This window comes from Pyrgilauda ruficollis, unplaced genomic scaffold (genome assembly GCF_017590135.1).
Source record: "Pyrgilauda ruficollis isolate IOZ18807 unplaced genomic scaffold, ASM1759013v1 scaffold98, whole genome shotgun sequence".
NCBI classification, from domain to species: domain Eukaryota; kingdom Metazoa; phylum Chordata; class Aves; order Passeriformes; family Passeridae; genus Pyrgilauda; species Pyrgilauda ruficollis.
In genome coordinates, this window is record NW_024531932.1 from 1,132,272 (window position 1) to 1,150,278 (window position 18,007).

An 18,007-nucleotide genomic window follows, 5' to 3' on the forward strand; every position below is an offset into this window, starting at 1 on the left:
ATGACTGTTGTTAGGGAGAGCAAGCGATCCCCGGGGGCACTAACAAACGGCTCCATGCCGCATCGCGCCCCGGAGCAGGCAAAGGGTGAGAAGCAGCCCCGGCAGGGCGCACCCGGCCCTGCCCGCGGCTCAGGCTCAGTGGCGGAGGGACGGCCCGGCCCCGCTGACGCGATCCTCAGGCGCCGCGGCGTGGCTTCCCCGGCGGCGGCGGGGCCCGGCGCCGCGCTGCCCCCGGCCGCGGCGCGCCGAGACTTCTACTGGCTGCGCTCCTTCATCGCCGGAGGTGGGTGCCCCGGGCGGGGGGCGGCGCAGGCGGACTGGGGTGTCACTGTCCCCGGTGAAACTGCCGCCGGGTCTCGTCACCCGGGGAAGCTTTTCCTTTTTCCCTTCTGGACTGAGGCGGGTGGCGCGGTGCACGCCAGTGACTCGCACATGTGTCAGAACCTGCGAGGAGCCCCGGTCAGCCGCCAGTTAAATGTTCCCGGAGCCCAAACCCTCCTCCGGGTGTTCGGGGAGGGCGGACTATCCCTGTCCTCAGACTGTTGAGGTTGCTGTTCAGAAGATGAAGGTGGTGTAAAGGGGTGAAACAGCCTGGCAAACACAAGGCCACATTAATAACCTTATAGAGAAAAAGCCTTTTAAAGGTGTTGTGTCGGGTGACTGATTTGCTGGGGGTAGGAGAAGGTTGTGTTTATTTACAGTTTTTACATCATGCCGCAGTCTCTGTTGCATCTCACTCTCTGAAGTACACAGGGTACACGGCAGACACGTAGCCCTCCTCCTTGGGAAGATCAGCAAGAGCTGTTTCCCGCAAAGGGAAAGAGGAAATAGGATGGAAAAGTAACTTGAGTAACTTTCAGGAAAGTTCCTTCTGCAGTGACCTTAGCAGCTGAGACCCAGGACAGTGCCCTGGGTTTTTGTAAACAGGAAAAGTAGCTTAAATGTTTCCCTAAGGCTTTAGGGGCTTTGTGGCATCTAATGGAAGCTGTTACTTGTCACTGGGGCTTTTTCCAGTTCCTGAGTTAGCTACATTAGAAAAATCCTTTAATGAACTGCTGATCTAAAGAGCTTTTTTATCCTGTCAATCTTCTGTTTCTCTCTTGGAAAGGTGTTGCAGGATGTTGTGCCAAAACAACTACTGCACCACTGGATCGAGTAAAGATTTTGCTGCAAGCTCATAACCACCATTACAAACATCTAGGTAAGATGGCTGCTAATTTTTGGTTTTAAATGCAGTGTGTGTGGTTTGGGTGTATTAATTTACTCAGTGATGAGGCTGATAAAAAAGGTGCTCATCAGACAGAAGGTTATATCTGTCTGGTCAGGCTGTATGCCATGCTTTGTTTCTGTTTGAGAAGAAAAACAAAGCCCTGTGTAAATTGTGGTATCAATCGATGTGTTAGAGATTGAGATGCCAGAATAATCCTCAATAAGGCATGTAAGAGCTGGGCTTGATCTTCTGCTTATAGGAGATTGGTAACCACAGCTTCAAAGCTTGGATGATTTCAGTGAGAACTGTACTGCAGGAGTTCCCAGGGGCCATGGGGATCCCTGCAGTTCAGACAGAGGCATGGCTGGTGGGAATTGGAGGGAGCAGAGGGTTTGTGCCTGCTGTAAGGTGCAGGTGATCTGTATTCAGCATCTGTGTTGCATCATGGTGAGAGCAAACTCACGTGTCCAGAGCTGTTCTCTGCGGGCTGTAACAGTGCCCTCTTGTGCAGAGTATTTGAGCCATTGATGTCAGATGTTACTGAAATATGGCATAACTTTTGCTCCAAAATTTAAGTGTTGCAATTTTCAGGGGAAAAAAAAATTGAGTTGGCTAATTTTGCATGTAACTGAACTTGTTATTAACTTAGCCACTAAAGATAATGTTATTTAAAAGTTGGAGAAATAAATCGTCGCTAAATCATAAAATTCAGTAGATATATATTTCACTGTGGCAAAAAGGGAAACACAAGCAATGTGTTTTAGTAACACAGACACAAGTATACACTCAAGTCTAAGAATTGAAGGGTGAAATAATTGGTTTGACTGGGTTTTAAATCTTCAATTTGCTTTGTACTGTGCTATATTTGGCAAGTAAAATCTTATGTTCTTTCCTATTTTGGGAGTCAGCTATGATGCTGGTTATTTGAACTGTGTCTGACTTGAATGTGTGTCCATGTTACATGTAGGCAAAAAAGGAGAATTACGTGGATAAGGTACCTGTAAGTGCAGAGGCACGATTGTTCAGTTCATCACAGTCCTCCCTGTGTGTTTTTATACCTTTGGATTGTGGTGCTTGTGGATCTCGCTGTGTTCTAGGAAATAGAAACAGTAACTCATCATTGCAGCGTAGAGAGAAATTCTGGTCTTGGCATAAGTAAGTTCAGAGGCATGTAATAAGCGTGACATCTTAAAAGTAAATTTGCTACTAAATATGTAATAATACCTTAATATACAATGATATAGTAACAAGGTACACTAATCTATTAATATTCTTAGAATCCCAGAAACTAATAGGTACTTGTTTTGTTTAAACTTCAAATGAAAGTTTGTCAGCCACTCTATTCTTCCTGCCTTGAAAGCAAGACACCATTTTCATTTTCTGTTCTTATGTAGTAGTTGCATTTGAATTAAAACTGTTTGACTATCACAGTTAATTCTTTTGTAGAATCAAACTAAAAGTGAATTTGATAGCAACTGTGCATAGCTAATGTTTATAGTAAAACTATAGGTTTTGCCCAAACTTTGTGTGATGTTGCATTATTTCCCACCGATTAAAAGGAAGTAGGATTGCTTCTTGTTGCAACAACTCTGAAATAAAGTGTGTGATGTTTAAGTTGTAAGTAATGAGAGTCTTCAACAAGTTTATTTGATTTCTTCAGTGGTGGCATTTAATCTGTAATTTAGCATGTAGCAATATCATTTTGCCATGGTTCTAGAATTAAAAGCATTATTTATTTATGTATTTATTTATTTAGAATTGACTGAACTATAAGTTAGCCCGTTCCCTCCCCTGTGTTCCTGGCCTTAGGCTGCTGTGGATGGGGAGCGGCATCTGCAGGAGCTTTGCTCACAGTCCAGGCAAGTACTGGGGCCTGAGTGCAGAGGTTCACTGTGTCTGGGAGATGAGAAAACTGATAAAACTTCACCTTAAGGCTCTCCCTTCTGGCAGTGTTTGGGCACTGAAAGTGGATTTTCCACATTACATGAGCAACACGATGCAGCCTTAGCTTTGTATGCTTTCTTTACAGTAGCATTTCCTTGATTTTTGTTTTCCTTCCCCACAGTGTTAAATACGTTTTTTTTTTTTTTTTATTGCTGCAGGAGTATTTTCTACGTTGTGTGCTGTCCCCAAAAAGGAAGGTTACCTTGGGCTGTATAAAGGAAATGGGGCGATGATGATCAGAATCTTTCCGTATGGCGCTATTCAGTTTATGGCATTTGACCAATATAAAAAGGTAGCTGAATTTATTGTTTTCCTTTTCCTTTTTTTTTTTTTTTCCCCTGCTTGCAATGAATACAGACTGGTTGAGTGAGTGAAACGAACATTGAAACTTCTGTGTCTTATTAAGTAGCTGCGCATCTTTTCTATGTTGGCTTAATTTTATCAGTGTTTACTCATTAAAAATACCAGGGCAACTGGAAAGCTTTTGCAATGTTGCTTAAGGAAAAAGAAATTCACACTGATTTCTAGATGTTGGTATTGTTGAGAATAATACCCTTTATTTTAATGAAAACAAAAGGTAACTTAAAGGTAATTCTGCTGCTATTTGTATTGCTATGAAGTAGCCCTTTGTGAATAATGTAGGAAAAAATGTAGAATGAAACAACTTTATTATATTTATGTTGGGATTCCTAGTACTTCATGAATAAAATGACTTAAACTTGAAAGTCTGTCAGATATGACTGCTACATTTGATCTGACAAATTATTATGTCAAGCTGTAAATAAAAATGGCCTTGAAGATAAAAATGCTCATTTCAGGGTTCTGAAAGATTTGTTGATTCTTTTCTGGTTTTCTGCATTTACCCATTCATAATAAATCTTTGCAACATCTCATGGAGGTCAGTTGTTAGCATGAACATATTTTAAATATTGCTGTTTGTAGTAAAAAATACCATTTTGCTATTAGTGAGGAGAAATTTCACGTTTGAAAGGTCAGATTTAGTACCTGGCCAAGTAAATGGTGCAATATTTACTGAGGACAATGGGATTGAAATTGTGAGTCCCTTCCCTAAGAGTAAATTTCAGAAGACTGATACAAAGAAGTTACTGTAATGGGTTTTGTAGGTTCTTTTCTTTGTGCTCTAATAATGAATGCTGTTGATCTGTACATATTTTATGTTGTGTGGAATAAAAGACTGCATACCATGCCTTGTAATTGAAATTATTAATGAATCTGCAATTTCGAGAACAGTTAGCATCATAGCACTTTCTTTTACCTATTAATTGACCAGAAACCTTCACAGTATTTTGCATGGATATGTAAAAGAAAAATAATTCTTCAAGGAGTAAGATACTAAATGATCTTTATAGCAGAAAGTCTCAGTTATTTGATAAAAAGCCTGGAAAGTAATTTCTAATTTCCTTCCAGGCTGTAATTAACTTAATCTGAAATGTTGTCCTTTTTCTCTTCCTTTTTATTTCTCCTTTTTTTTCTTTCCTTTTTCTTTTCTTTTTTTTTTTAATCCAGTTAAAATCTTTATGGGACTATTTCACATGATGTGCATGTAAGAAAAATTGACCTCTTCTTATTTCTTAATTTTGTTCAGTGTCCTTTGCTCTCTATATACTCAGTTTGCCTTGTTTAACACACATTAATGATAACTAAATAAACAATTAATCTAGTTTCTGAAGTGAACAGTCCAAATACTTTCAACTTACTGTTTTGCTTTGTTAGTAGAATTTTAGTACTTTGATGTTTTTAATAAGAAATTGGAAACAGCAGCAGTGGAAAGAGTGTTAAAAAATTCTAACAGTAATTAAATGTTCTGGATTGAATTTATAGCATTGTAAACTTCTTGGAAACTGCTGCAGAGTTTGCACTAATGTGCTAATAAGCTTTGTGCTGTGTTTCCCTGTCTTTTCTGATATCTGACTACTGTAAATGTTCCACATTGTGTAGGTAATAAAGAAACACCTTGGGATTTCTGGGCATGTGCATCGATTAATGGCTGGATCCATGGCAGGTATAGTTTTGTACTTGGATTTCAGACATGCCTTTTGCTGAGATGTTAATACTTCAGAGGATGATTTGATGTGGTGTTGGGTCAAACTCCTGCAAATTTGTATTGAACAAATATACTAGTAAATGGTTAATTTATTGTGGTTGCCTAATTGATACCTGTTTGTCTAAGAGTATTCTTTAAAACATATTTGTGCAAGCCATGAATTCTGTGCTATGTTGTGAAGCACAGTTTTTTTATAGTCTTTTATTACGGCGTTTAAAAAGTGTAAAAACCAGTGTGATCAGTATGAGCTATAAAGCTGCAGGTTCTGGTAGAATTAGCTCATCAGCCCCTCTGCCACTGCTGCTAGGTTGACTATATGCCCACAGAAATAGAGAGAACTGTGGCTGCTCAAATGAGCAGTTTGTTTGGATTTGCCAGAAATGTCTGTACTTTTCCATGTCCAGTGTAGGATTGTCATGATGCTTTTTAGTGAATGTTAAAATCACTCATTTATTAATTAGTGCAATAGCAGCAGGAAAACCTATTAGTAAACTGCCAGTGTATAGTATGATTATTTATTAGTTTTCCTCTTACTAGTCATTGAGTCAAAAGCAGCTAAGAAAAAAACAGGGGAAGGTAAGTAATAGTGGACTGAGCTTTAACTGAAGTAATTCTTCATGTGCTTTTCCTTTGTGAAATAGGCTTAGTACTGTCTAGTGCCAGTCCTTAAATAGTCACAGGTATTCACATTTAGCTTCTTTTAGAAAAAAAACACTGGGATTTTTAAATACTACCTTCAGTTAAATTAGGAAGATCTCATTAAATCATTCAGGCTTTGTGTGGCATCAGAGGAAAGAGAATGAAATTAAACAATGAGAAGAGTCCTGAAAACAAACAAAGCCTGTTTGCTAAGATGTGTTCCAGAACTTAGCTGGCTTTCTATCTGAAAAGTCAAAAAAACCCCTAGATCCATAGACGTTATTTTTTCTTCCTTTTTTCCCCTTTCCCCTGGCTTTAACTGTTCTAAGGAACATTTTGCAATTTACTTCCCCCCACCCCCCCAAAAAAAAAAAAGATTATTATTATTAGCTTTTCCAGAAGCTTTGTCAGAGACTGGCAACCTGACTGGGAGGCACTGTGAAAACACTGAATAATCAGCTTAATCTGTCAGTGTTGGATGGGGTGGAATTCTTCCCATAAATAAATTAATAGCATCTGGCATTGTTGTAAGCGCCTTACTGGTTAAATCTGGTTTGTGTGGTTAGAATAACGGAAATAAATTAATGTACAGATCTATCTGGCAAGCATGATCTGCTTTATGTGGTGTGTTTAAGTACTATATACTCAATAGTTTCATTTTTAGAACCCCAAAAGTGAGGAACTGAGCTTGACTTGGGGGTGAGATGAACACAGCAGTCGAGTATTTATGTAGTGTCACATGTGAGTGTCTCACTGTTTGTTTACTAGGTGGCATTAACTGCTTCTTGGGATGTTCTTTAGGTAATAAGAGGCAGAGGGTTTATCTTAAGTATATCGAGGAGAGAGAGGGGAGGAAGGAGGCACTAAGAAGAGCAGAGAGTTTGAAATCTGGTACAGAAGTTTTCTAGGTTTGCAAACAAAAAAGAAAAGACTTGAAAGCAATTGGTAATATTTCTTACTTTGCCTCCTGTGCTGGCTCCAATAAAGGATATTTTTCTGTTTCTTCTACACTCTAACACCAAAGGAGATGATGTGTTGCACAAACCTCGGTATTGGTGCAGAGGGTCCTTCACAGTTTCATGGGATGCAGGATTAAATTGAGACTAGATAAAACTGTATTTCTTTGAACTTCGTGTCCCTTCTACACCATCTAGCCAGGCAGCTGTCTGCTTTGACTTCTCTGTACCCACTGAACTTAAATCTTGTTTTTGCAACATGACTACTGGTCAACAGACCTAAATCAGCTCAAAGTGGTGGGAAACATTTAAGTGTCTTCTGTAAGTGATAAACAGGATCAAAAGCATATGCACAGGGGAAAACAAGACCGTGAGGATGGGGGTAGTGGAGGGAGAGAAAAGAAAAGCCTATTGTAATGCATATGTTTAAGGAGACCCAGTTAAAGTTACTGTGGAAACTCTAACTCTGAATTTCCTGAGTCTTGTGTGATTCAAATTTCAGCTGTAACACTTCATTAACAGGTAATTAGGGTATAGCTTATTTTAAGGAAAGACAGAGCTGGGCAGAAGAGAAATCATAGAGGTTGGTGGAGTTTAGGAAAGAAAACTATCAAATAACAACAAAAATGAACAAATAACATTAAATAAAACATCACAGGATGATTTTACAAATTAATTTTTTAAAGTTTTCTAATAAAAAAAATCCAAATCAAAACACAGAAATGTGTATTTCCTCTTTTGCACTTGATTAACTTTGAAATAACAAAGCCAAAAAAGACTAGATGTTATCTAGAATAAACTCAAGTCCCATTAAACTAATACAGGAAGTATGGTTTTGGTTTTAGCTTTTTACTTTTACTAAAAGTGATTGAAAATAGTACTGACCTAGCACTAGGAGGATATTGGCTATCTCCATTTTAAATAGTACGTAACTAACAGTTACCTACTTCAGTCAGCATTTTAAAAAAATCTGGTCTAGTTCTTCGGATGTGCTATGGAAGGAAATAGAATTATTATTTATTTGGCATAAAGAAATATTAGAAGTGATAAATTAGATGTTCTTTAACCTGATAAATATTTTTTATCATCAGAAATTTCTCTGTATGTAGTTTCTGAAGCTTTATTTTGTTCAGAAGCTGCTACTTGGATAATTTAATCTTTCTATTAGCTAAGGAACAAATCTGCAGTTCAAGGCTGTGTCTTGTGTTTATCACTTTTTGAGTTTTATTCCTCTGAATCTTCTGGCAGTGCTTAATTTGATCTCTGGAGCTACTGATAGAGTACAAAGAGCATGATACAGAGATAATAAAACTTGCATACTGCCTGTGTTTGCAATGTAAATGTATTTCACTTGTGGTTTTTTCTTGGTCCAGACAGTTTTTTATTTTTATTTCCAAAGAAAGAAAATTTGTAAGAACAGAGGGATAGCAGGGAAACTGGGAGACAGATGAATCCCTGTGGAGCTAATCTCATTGTTAACTGCCAAAGCCTGGGAAGGAAATCAAGGACAGTCTAATGTGCTTCAGTGTCACTACTGCTAGTCTGTGTGACCCAGTGTCTTGTCCCCAAGAGTGGTCAAAGGTGCTTGAGGACAATATGGGAAGTGAAGAAGGGTCTTTCCCTGACTTCTGAGTCAGCATTGGCAGAGAAAAAGTCTGCTGCTTTTGAGGAAGTGGCTTTTTGAAGGGAGTAGCTACATTCCCCTGTTAAGATTATTTCAGATTGGTGGCAAGTGTTGTATGTATCTCTGAACTGTTGATGCACTTTTGAATGTCCTGTTTAACCTACCCCAGCAGAGATTTTTGCCTTAGCTGTCATTAGTGGGGATAGACTTTGCTTTTTCAAGCCTGGGACTGAGCCTTAAGATGCTGTGGTCTGACTTCTCATAAGGTAGTATTTAAGGAGCAGAGGTGAGATGAGTAGTTTTGTAGACTTCACCACAATGACTTTGTGTCCCACAGCTGGCTGCCATTGGAAAGGACAGTGTCTGTCTTGAGCCCCAAAAGCAATCTTGATCCCTTGTGTGTACATTTTCCTTAGATGAACAGTAAAGCAGTAACATGCCCCTCCTAGTTGCTACAAGACAGCATATATTGTGGCTGGTGTCCCAAATCCCCTTTTTAATTATTTAATTTTCTTTTCAAAAATTCATAGCTAGAGCATTTTAAGAAAAAAAAAAAAAGTAAAAGTTTCTATTTAAATCCTTACTCTACATACCATTTCTTTCAGTTTCATCTGTGGTTTTTTTTTTTAATTGTATCATTTTCAGAGTGTGTTCACTAAAGAGTGCGTTCACCAAGCTCTTAGTTGGTCCATTGCTAGCCTTTGTTCAGAGGAAGTGCCTGGACAGATACCAGTGCATGATTGGAAAGAGAAGAGGGGGTAAAGTCTGTTTTCTGAAGTGGGATGGCTTTCCTGTGCACTCTTAAGCTCTGTAAAAGTGCTTTACCCCTCCCTTAATTTTTTTCGACTGCTTGAGTTTGATGATATTTCTGGACATCTCGGGGAATCCATTAGGGAAAGGCTCTAGACTGAGGGCTTGCATTTTGTGTAAGTCACTGGAAACAGTCTTGAAGTTGCTTTAGTGTTTTGCAGCTTCCAGCTGTTGAATCCTGTGGGTGAGACAACCTCAGAAATAAACTGCAGATGTCTGCTTTTTGTTCAGAGGACTTGTCCAAAATCTCCAAAAGAGGTGTTTTTGTCTTCAAAAATGAATTACTGATGGGATAATCCAGAATCCCACTAACGTGGTTCCCAACTGAGAGTTGACCAGTGTCAGATTTTTGGACAGCTCACTTACAGTGTTTTTTAAACTCACCATCTAATACTGATAACTTTCAGATCATTCAGCTTATCAGAGCAGTGTTTTTTTGGTTTTTTTTTTTTTTTGAACCCCAGGCATAAATGTTATGCAGAGCTTGTCTGCAGGGGTTGTGCTGCATTTGGATTTTGTTGCTGGTTTGTGTTTGCTTTTTTTCTTCCCCCTGTTGTGGATTTGTCTTGGCCTTGTGGAAAGAAGGGGAGATGATACACCTTCAAAAAGAGGTGTCATTATGAAAATACTAAAACTTAAACGGAAGTGACAATTTCCTGACAAAAAAAGGTGACAATTTTCTTTCCACCAAAAGTGTACTTGTCTTCTGTAGGACCAATTTTTAAAAGCTACATTTGGCTAAATCAGAGCAGTTTCTAGAAAACAGTGCCAGTTCCAAAGGTTTCTACTTTCTTTTCTGCCTTTCCCTAGATTTTTTTTTTTTTTTTTTGAGTTTTGGTTCTTTGGTGGGGCTTTTTTTTGGTGACTGTGGTGTACCATCAGAAAATGACCACTGTTGTTAGTCAACAGTTTTAAGTATTCCTTCCAAAGACTGTCAGCCACTGAGTGGTTTACCTCAATACCTAGCAGCTGGAAAGAATTTGTTACTCAGACAAGTGTTAGAATTGTTGTTTTCTGTACTGGAGTTGTGCTTCCAAAATTGCAAGCTGGTCAGCATTTAAACTATTTTGAAGCAACTCCTAACTGGATTAGTTCTAAGATTTGATTTTTTTTTTTTGCCTTTTATTTTGCATCTTAAGTCCAGAAAGCTTTTCTGCTCAGTTTTAAAACAGAAGTGCTGATGTAACATGAACTATTAAAATGCAGTAATACAACACAGTTAAGTACTTCTCATCAGTACGAGCCTGGCTCTATTTTAGATGTGATTAGAATATATTTAGTGTGTCTTTAGAATATGTTTAGTATTTTCAGATACAGTAGATAGATACATGTATCTATACCCAGTAATGACACCAAATTCTGACAGAACCTTTTTGGAATAAAACATGTAAATTCAGTGGTTTGAAATTTTTTTTTTTTAATATGGTAGGATTAGGTTTCATGGTTGCAATCCAGTGAAGCTGATGTACTTGATTAGCCTGATTCTTAGGAGCTATGAATTTCAAAGCTCAGGTGAGTACAGTCAGGCCCATAAATCTTGGAAAATCTAGGCCTGGGTGTGCTGCTTCAGTGAACACCAAGTACAAACAAATCCTTTGTGTGTTGCTGGAGTTGGTGTTCCTGCTTACTGATTGTAAGTGACTTTAAGTGTTTCTGTAACAAAATAGTTTTATGTGCTATTGTATTTGCTGCCAGAAAAGGAAATTCTACTTTTCAAAATAATCCTAGAATCAGATAAGGTGTAGGTGAGTTTTGTTTGCTTGTTTTGTTTTTGTTTTTAATAAAGGTATTACAGCAGTGATTTGTACTTACCCTCTTGATATGGTTAGAGTTCGCCTGGCGTTCCAAGTAAAAGGGGAACACAAGTACATGGGAATTATCCATGCATTCAAGATGATTTACACAAAGGTATTTTTTCTTTTAATCTTCAGTTCTGAAAAAGCAAAGTATGCTCTTAAATAATGTTGCACTGCATTGAACATAATGGCTTAGTGCAAAATAACATGACTTCATTGTGTGCACTTGGAATTTTTTAATGTAAGAAGTTATTTGGATGCTGCTTTTGCCTTAGGCTGCTGAGCTGTAGCTAAGGCTCATGTACGTGGGAGGTCAGAAAGAGCAGAGAAGCTGCTTTTCAAGAAAAGTAGTAATGTTACCAAAAAGATTTGGGGAGGAGGGCTATGTATAACGCATAAATGTTTCCAGTTATAATGTTGGGTGTAGATTTTTCGCCTTCATTTTCACTTATTTATCTCCTCTGGAGCCAGGCAGTTGTCCCTTCAGTTCTTCAGGCACAGGAAGCAGAATGTGACATGAGCTCCTTGGTGGTAGATGGTGCTAGTCAGATTGCTGTCACGGGACTCTGTCTGAACAGTGGGGTAACTCAAGGCACTTGTATTTCTTGCTACAAATGCTGCTGTGTTTTTCTTTCAAAGGAGGGTGGTTTTAGTGGATTCTACAGAGGGCTGATGCCAACTGTGGTGGGAATGGCACCATATGCGGGTAAGTTAAAACCAGAACGTGCCAGTCCTTCAGCAGTTCTGTGCACTACTAAATTTATTTAATATATTTGCACACCTAGTTGATTAGCTTCTGTCCAAATCACCTTCAATGATGCTCCTTAAAAAGTGTCTTCAATAGTCAAAGCCTAGCTTTTCTGCAATTTGGAGTTGAGATTGAGAAAGGTAAACTAGTGGTTGTCTTGTACTTCCCAGTTTTCCCCCAAGGAAGCAAGGAGGCTGTTTCTCTCCAGCAGGCAGGTCCTTGGGAGCTGGCTCTTTGTAAATGCAGCCTCAGAGCCTCCGTTGGCTCCATCTCCTGGTGGCTCTTCCGTAAACACTCCCGCCTGTGAAGCAGCAGCGATGTGGAGCAGAGGAGCACGACAGCCCGGCTCAGCTACCCTCGTTTTTAAAAGCTGATACATGTCCCTCACTTAGAAAGATCTCAGGAGCAATTCTTAGCGGCACGGAAAGATTCTTGACAGCAGTCCAGTAACTTAAAACTCACAGTCTAGCTTATTTGAAGTATTCTTGTAGCATTATGCATAAACACAAATCCATTTGGACAGAAGTTTCTGTAGAAGTTCAAAATATTGTTTCTCTGTTATTCTGCTTAAGAAAAAACTTCCAAAGGGGAAAATAGTTTCATTTTGTAAATGCAACTCTCTGTTTGTGATGATACATCAACAAATAGTTTGTTTTTTTATGAAAGTACATAAAATTCAATTTCCTTTTAGGTTTTTCATTTTTTACCTTTGGTACCTTAAAGAGCATTGGACTTGCTCAAGCACCTAACTTGCTTGGACGGCCTTCATTGGATAACCCCGATGTCTTAGTTCTGAAAACACACGTGAACCTGCTGTGTGGTGGCATAGCTGGAGCGATAGCTCAGACCATATCGTGAGTTTGGATATGGGGTTGGTTTCATCTCTGTAGCTGTTCATTCGAAAGAAACTTTTCTCTAACACAGTTTTATCTAAGTCTAATGATTAGTAAGGTTTTTAAATTAATCAAATACTGAAATGCAGGTATTTCCTATTGTTTCACTTACTAAATATCTATTTAATCTTCAGGGTCTTTTAAGAGCTATCCAGTGAGTCAATTAAACAAATCCAGGCAAATCTCCTAAAACCCACTGGAATCTTTTTTAGTAACAATCTTGTTTCTTAGCTTGTTTGGAAAGCTGAAAAGTTTTGATCCTGATGATAATTTGCAGAACTTTATTATTCCAATTTACTTTCCAACCTATGTAGCCTGTGAAACCACAGGATTTAAAAAAAAACTAAAGTCAAACAAAGTCTTAGATATTGTATTTGGCATTTTTATTACTTTTCTTGCTTTTTCTTTTCTCACCCTGTCCTTGTTCTATATTATTTTGTCCATAAAATAATTTAATGGACTTACATAGTACGGATTTTTCACTAAATCACTGCATTTTAAATATCACTGCCTATTAATTTTTAAACTGTTAATTTTATTTTCAATGCAGGTGTCTTCTCCCTTCAACATTTTACAGACTCTTTTATACTCTCATCTGATATTCATTTGTCTTCCTTACTAGTGCCAAATGGAATATATTAAGAGCTCTGGTATGCTGGTTTTGGTTGTGTAAGGGGAGTCTCCCTTTTTGGAGAGTTTTCAGCTGTGTTGAGAATCTAAGCTGGATTCCTGACTCAGTGAAAAGAGAGCTGGGAGGTTGCTCATGGACTTCTTTGTATTCTTGTTTAAACAACATTCCAACAGTTGTCTCACATCTGCTTGAGCTGCAGTTCCAATGTCTCCTCTGTAGATATCCCCTGGATGTGACTCGGAGGCGAATGCAGTTAGGAGCGGTTCTCCCAGACTCTGAAAAGTGCCTGTGAGTATTTCCTTTTCATCTGTACTGAGTTCTTGATGTCTGACCTAAGTTCAGCTCTTAATTTTAAACTTTAAAAGAAAGCAACTACCATAAGAAAACAGCCACTCCCTCCCCCTGAACTACTATGCTCTTGATTTCTTGTTCTTTTAATAAAGAAGTTTCCCCACAGACAAAAGCTACCATTATCAACCTGGGGTTAAAAAAATACCTGAAATAACAATGGCACCCTTGTTAGTAATCCTGTATCTCTACTAGTAAAATAGGTTTTTTTGTATTTTAATGCAACTTGTGCTACCTTTCATATCAGCAAGCTCTCTGAAAAAGAGACCAAATGCTTCTACTGAAATGAACTAGTTTCAGAGTATTTTAATGGTGCAGAATCTGTTCCATAAGATGATTTTGCATAATAAAATTTTATTTGAGCTATTTTGTGCTTGCAGTAATCTCCTACACTCTGCACATTGTTGAGGTTCCTCCAGTAGAAGTAGAAGCACCATAATAACTTAAAAATCACAATAGTATTAAATCAGCTCTCATCTTGAGAAACTTTCTGAATTTCAAATTGTCTTAATCGATTTGAATTCTGGGATGGTTTTCTCTTGGTTAGTTTCAATCTTGTGGAATCGTGTATGTCTGAATCCAGTGTTGTGAACTGTGAGCCTCCTGTGTGGAAGGTTGGATCCTACCAAGAGCAGCCTGAGTGACCTTTCACAAACAACCTCGATGCTGCTTAACTGTGAAGGTTCTGTTCTGTTTCCTTTACCAGCCTTTGTTTTCCCTTTGTTACTTTCCACTCCTGATGATTTTAAAATGAAAATGTATTCATAGTTCTTGTCAGAGCCCAGGATGTGTCTCTGACGGTCCTGGATGATCCAAGCCCCAGCCAGGGGGCTTTGAACCCCTGACAGGGGGGTCAGAGACCCTGGCATGCAGCCAGAGACCCCTGCAGCTAGGAGTTGGACCCGTGGAACAAATTACCACCTTTGTATGAAGAATTAAAGGTCACAAAAGTTTGGATAGCATAACACTTACAGGGTGAAAAGAAAAATTTTGGGGGTTTTACTATAGGGGTCTAGGAGGCAAGATGGAGGGATTTGGGCATTGTCCTGTTCTTCTTCCTTCTTCTTCCCAGCCTCCATCTTCTTGGTGATGGTGGCACTCTGGGACTGGTGTAGAGTAGAAAGTCACTGTCTAACACAGGTGACAGGTATTGGAACATAACTGTAAATATCGAATATGAAGTTTAGAGTATAAAAGACAACACTGGCCCCATGGGAGGGCAGCGTGCCTCAGACTGACCTGCTGAACAGACCTCGGCAGGCCAGACAGAAAATGTTTTAGATAAGAAATAATAAACAATCTTGAGAACGACAGCCGAGGACTTCTGACTCCTTCTTCGACAGCTGGGTTGGGGAAAAGAGACTTTTAATACATCTCAGGGTCATCGTGACCAGAGGAGATCCCGAGATGTTCTCAGGGTTTTACTTTTTGCATTTGTGAGGACTACTTTTACAGACCCCAGGCTTCCCCATTTAACAATTTTGTTGTGACCATATAGAGAGCTGTGCCTTGATGGAGAGACACAGGTCTATCTTTAGAGGATGAGAGGATAAAGCAGGCAGGAAGTCTCGAAGCTTTGGAACATACGGAAGATGCTCTCCAAGAGCACTGTCTTCGATAGCATGGAAATACCAAGCACTTTAAGCGCTTTCCATTTCATGTCTGCTTAGTTTCAATACAAGTATGTGAAGAAGGTTCTCTTTGCACATACAGTGCAATTTCTGCTTCTAATAAGGTAAAATATTACATTCTCAGATTATTATTTGTAAAAGGAATTTATGCTTCTCTGCTCTTTCCTGCCAGTTAGGCAAGAGAATGTGTGGAGCCATTCTGGTGTAGAATACTGTAATAGGTCTTGTAGGGCAGGTGCTTTCAGACCAACACTTGTTTAGCTGGGACTGCACCATCCTCTTTCCATTTCCCAGCCCTTGGGCCCAAATTTCTTGCAGAGGCCCAGGTTGTCTTTTTAGTCATGTGGCTTTGCTGTGTGGAATGCCATGGCTTTTTCTCCATAGATCTCTGAAAACGCAAGTAGAAAGTATCTTGTATTTAAGGAAAGTGATTTTGATACTGAATATGTGTATCCACTAATGATTTATCTTTGCAGTACCATGGTGCAGACACTGAAGTACGTGTATCAACAACATGGAGTACGAAGAGGACTGTACCGTGGTCTGTCCTTGAATTACATTCGCTGTATTCCTTCCCAGGCCGTGGCTTTCACCACATATGAACTTATGAAACAATTCTTGCACCTCAACTGATTCTTTCTCTTGGGAGACTTTTCTATAAAACTACACTATCAATCCTCAAATTATATTGATGAATAAATGACTTGAAGTTTAACAAAAAAAGCTTTCTGTTACTGTGGACCTGCTGTTGTTTGACACCTTTATTTGCCAAAATGTGGTTAATTTCCTGGAGTCAAAACCAGGTGACACATCAAAATAAACATTAGCTAGCTGTAAACACTTTTTTTGCACTTGATCTTTTAGGCTTCATTAGATGAATTTTAGGAATGACACAGTTTTGGAGATGACACCCATGTTTTATACAGGTTCCAAGCTGTTAGTTATTTAGCTTTATCACCATTCCAGGAGTTACATGCTGCTGATTATGCTGCTTTTGAAGCTAGTAATTAGGCATCCGTTGTTCTTTAAAAATTAAATGAAATAAACTGATTTGAACATAATGCAATGATTTTGCCATTCAGGTCCTTGCCGGGTCTGTAGAAGCAGAGCTTGGCAGAGCACACTTCAAGCAGCCTTTTATTCTTGTTCTGTACAAGTTTTCTGTATGCAAGAACAATGCATATGTCTTCAGTTTGCTACACAGGAAGGTATCTTCAGCCCTTTCAGCTAGAACCATCAAGATGTATTTAGCAGTATTAGATACCTTGCAATTGAGAAACCAGTTCCTTGGTGTACATTCTATTCTAAGAAATGCTGTACTACACAAATAAAAGTGGGGAGAAATTTACAGGGATGAGTGCTAAAAAAGATGTCCTTGTGGCAGGTGGTAGGGGTCCAATCTTAGAAAGCTTTTCTGTGGAGCTGTGTGTTCGTGGTTTGGTTTTTCAAGGCTGAGGATCTTATGTGTTTGTACTATCCCAGCAGTAGCTGGTGTAAACAGGTTTTTCCCTCCCTTAAACCATGGTGCCAAAGAAGACTGCATGCTGCTGCAATTACTTGTTTAGGCATATGGACCACATGCAACCTCACACAGAAAGGAAAATTAAGATTGTATTTGCCTCTGTAGATGTGTGTATGTACTGTTCCCAAAGTCATGGGATGCAATAGACTATTGCATGTTGGCCTCCTGCTGCGATTCCTTTTCTGGAGGGAATTATTTTATACATGATTTGCATTGGTACTCTTGATTTTACTCACTTGATTCAGGAAACTGTAAAGCATTTACTTCATGTAAGTTATTTATTTATTGTGAATATTTTAGTGTCTTCTAAGAATTGGCAATGGTTATGTTAAGTGATGGATGGTAAGACTGATTTGCTTAATTTTGACAAATTTAACAAACTGGATTTTCAGTTATATATTCAATACCAACTTCTGTGGCTCAATTTTCCCTCCAGTTTCTTCAAAATGTGTATTTCTTTGAAATTTACAGTGTAGCAATGGACAGAGAATGAAATGTATCTGGATTTATTTTATTAAATTTTTTGAACCAGTGTGTTTGTGTGATCTGTGGTGTTGCAGCCAGGAGGAATACATATTTCTGGAATGATTCGTTTGCCCTTACAGGTAAATATGCACAATGTTGTCATTCTTAATTAAGAGACAACAAATACACTTTTTCATCTGGTCTTTAGTTTCCCATAAAGGAAAACTAGCCAATATCACAATGAACTTTTACGTTTTAAAGTTCTTGCAGTAGAGGTAAATCCATTGTATTAGAAAACTGAAGTGCCTTTCTTTTCTCTACATTGTTTTGCTGTGTGAGCAAATAAGCCAGTTCTTTTTCATGTGAATACTGTTAGGGATTATTAAGTTAAGAGTTTTAAATCTTAATTCTACTACCAGGGATGTATTTGAAGAGTGTCATTGTAAGTTAAGCAGTTGTAAGGCAGAATAAAGCAGAACCCAGCATGTTCATGCCTGAGAGGAAGAGAACATAAAAAGTGTCTCCTAAATTCTTGAGTCTGGTATTGAATGTGAAAAACGTACCTACTTGATGGAACTGTGCTGGATTTCCAGAATTAGTTTTTCAAAATAAAATTTAACAGTGTATGGAAGTGTTTTGATTCCTGAATTTACACAGTTATACTTGAAGAATGCTGATATATCTTAAAATTGCAAACATTTTTCACAGCCAGAAGAACACTTATG

At 38.6% G+C, this 18,007-nt stretch overlaps 1 protein-coding gene across 3 annotated transcripts; it reads left to right on the forward strand.

The window, feature by feature from the left end:
- The first annotated feature begins 1,108 nt into the window (after positions 1-1,108).
- SLC25A16 (solute carrier family 25 member 16) lies at positions 1,109-17,346 on the forward strand. Of its 3 annotated transcripts, XM_041490088.1 has the most exons (10): positions 1,109-1,201; positions 2,178-2,365; positions 2,967-3,069; positions 3,313-3,446; positions 5,114-5,177; positions 11,035-11,156; positions 11,684-11,750; positions 12,484-12,646; positions 13,536-13,604; positions 15,772-17,346. In XM_041490088.1, the coding sequence occupies exons 3-10, from the start codon at positions 3,030-3,032 to the stop codon at positions 15,926-15,928; spliced, it is 816 nt and encodes a 271-aa protein (XP_041346022.1). In that variant the 5' UTR covers positions 1,109-1,201; positions 2,178-2,365; positions 2,967-3,029; the 3' UTR covers positions 15,929-17,346. The 3 variants fall into 3 exon arrangements, with proteins under 3 accessions (XP_041346022.1, XP_041346023.1, XP_041346024.1); XM_041490089.1 differs by lacking the exon at positions 2,178-2,365; XM_041490090.1 differs by lacking the exons at positions 1,109-1,201; positions 2,178-2,365; positions 2,967-3,069 and adding an exon at positions 4,682-4,718 and having other exon boundaries at positions 3,311-3,446.
- Positions 17,347-18,007: the final 661 nt, after the last annotated feature.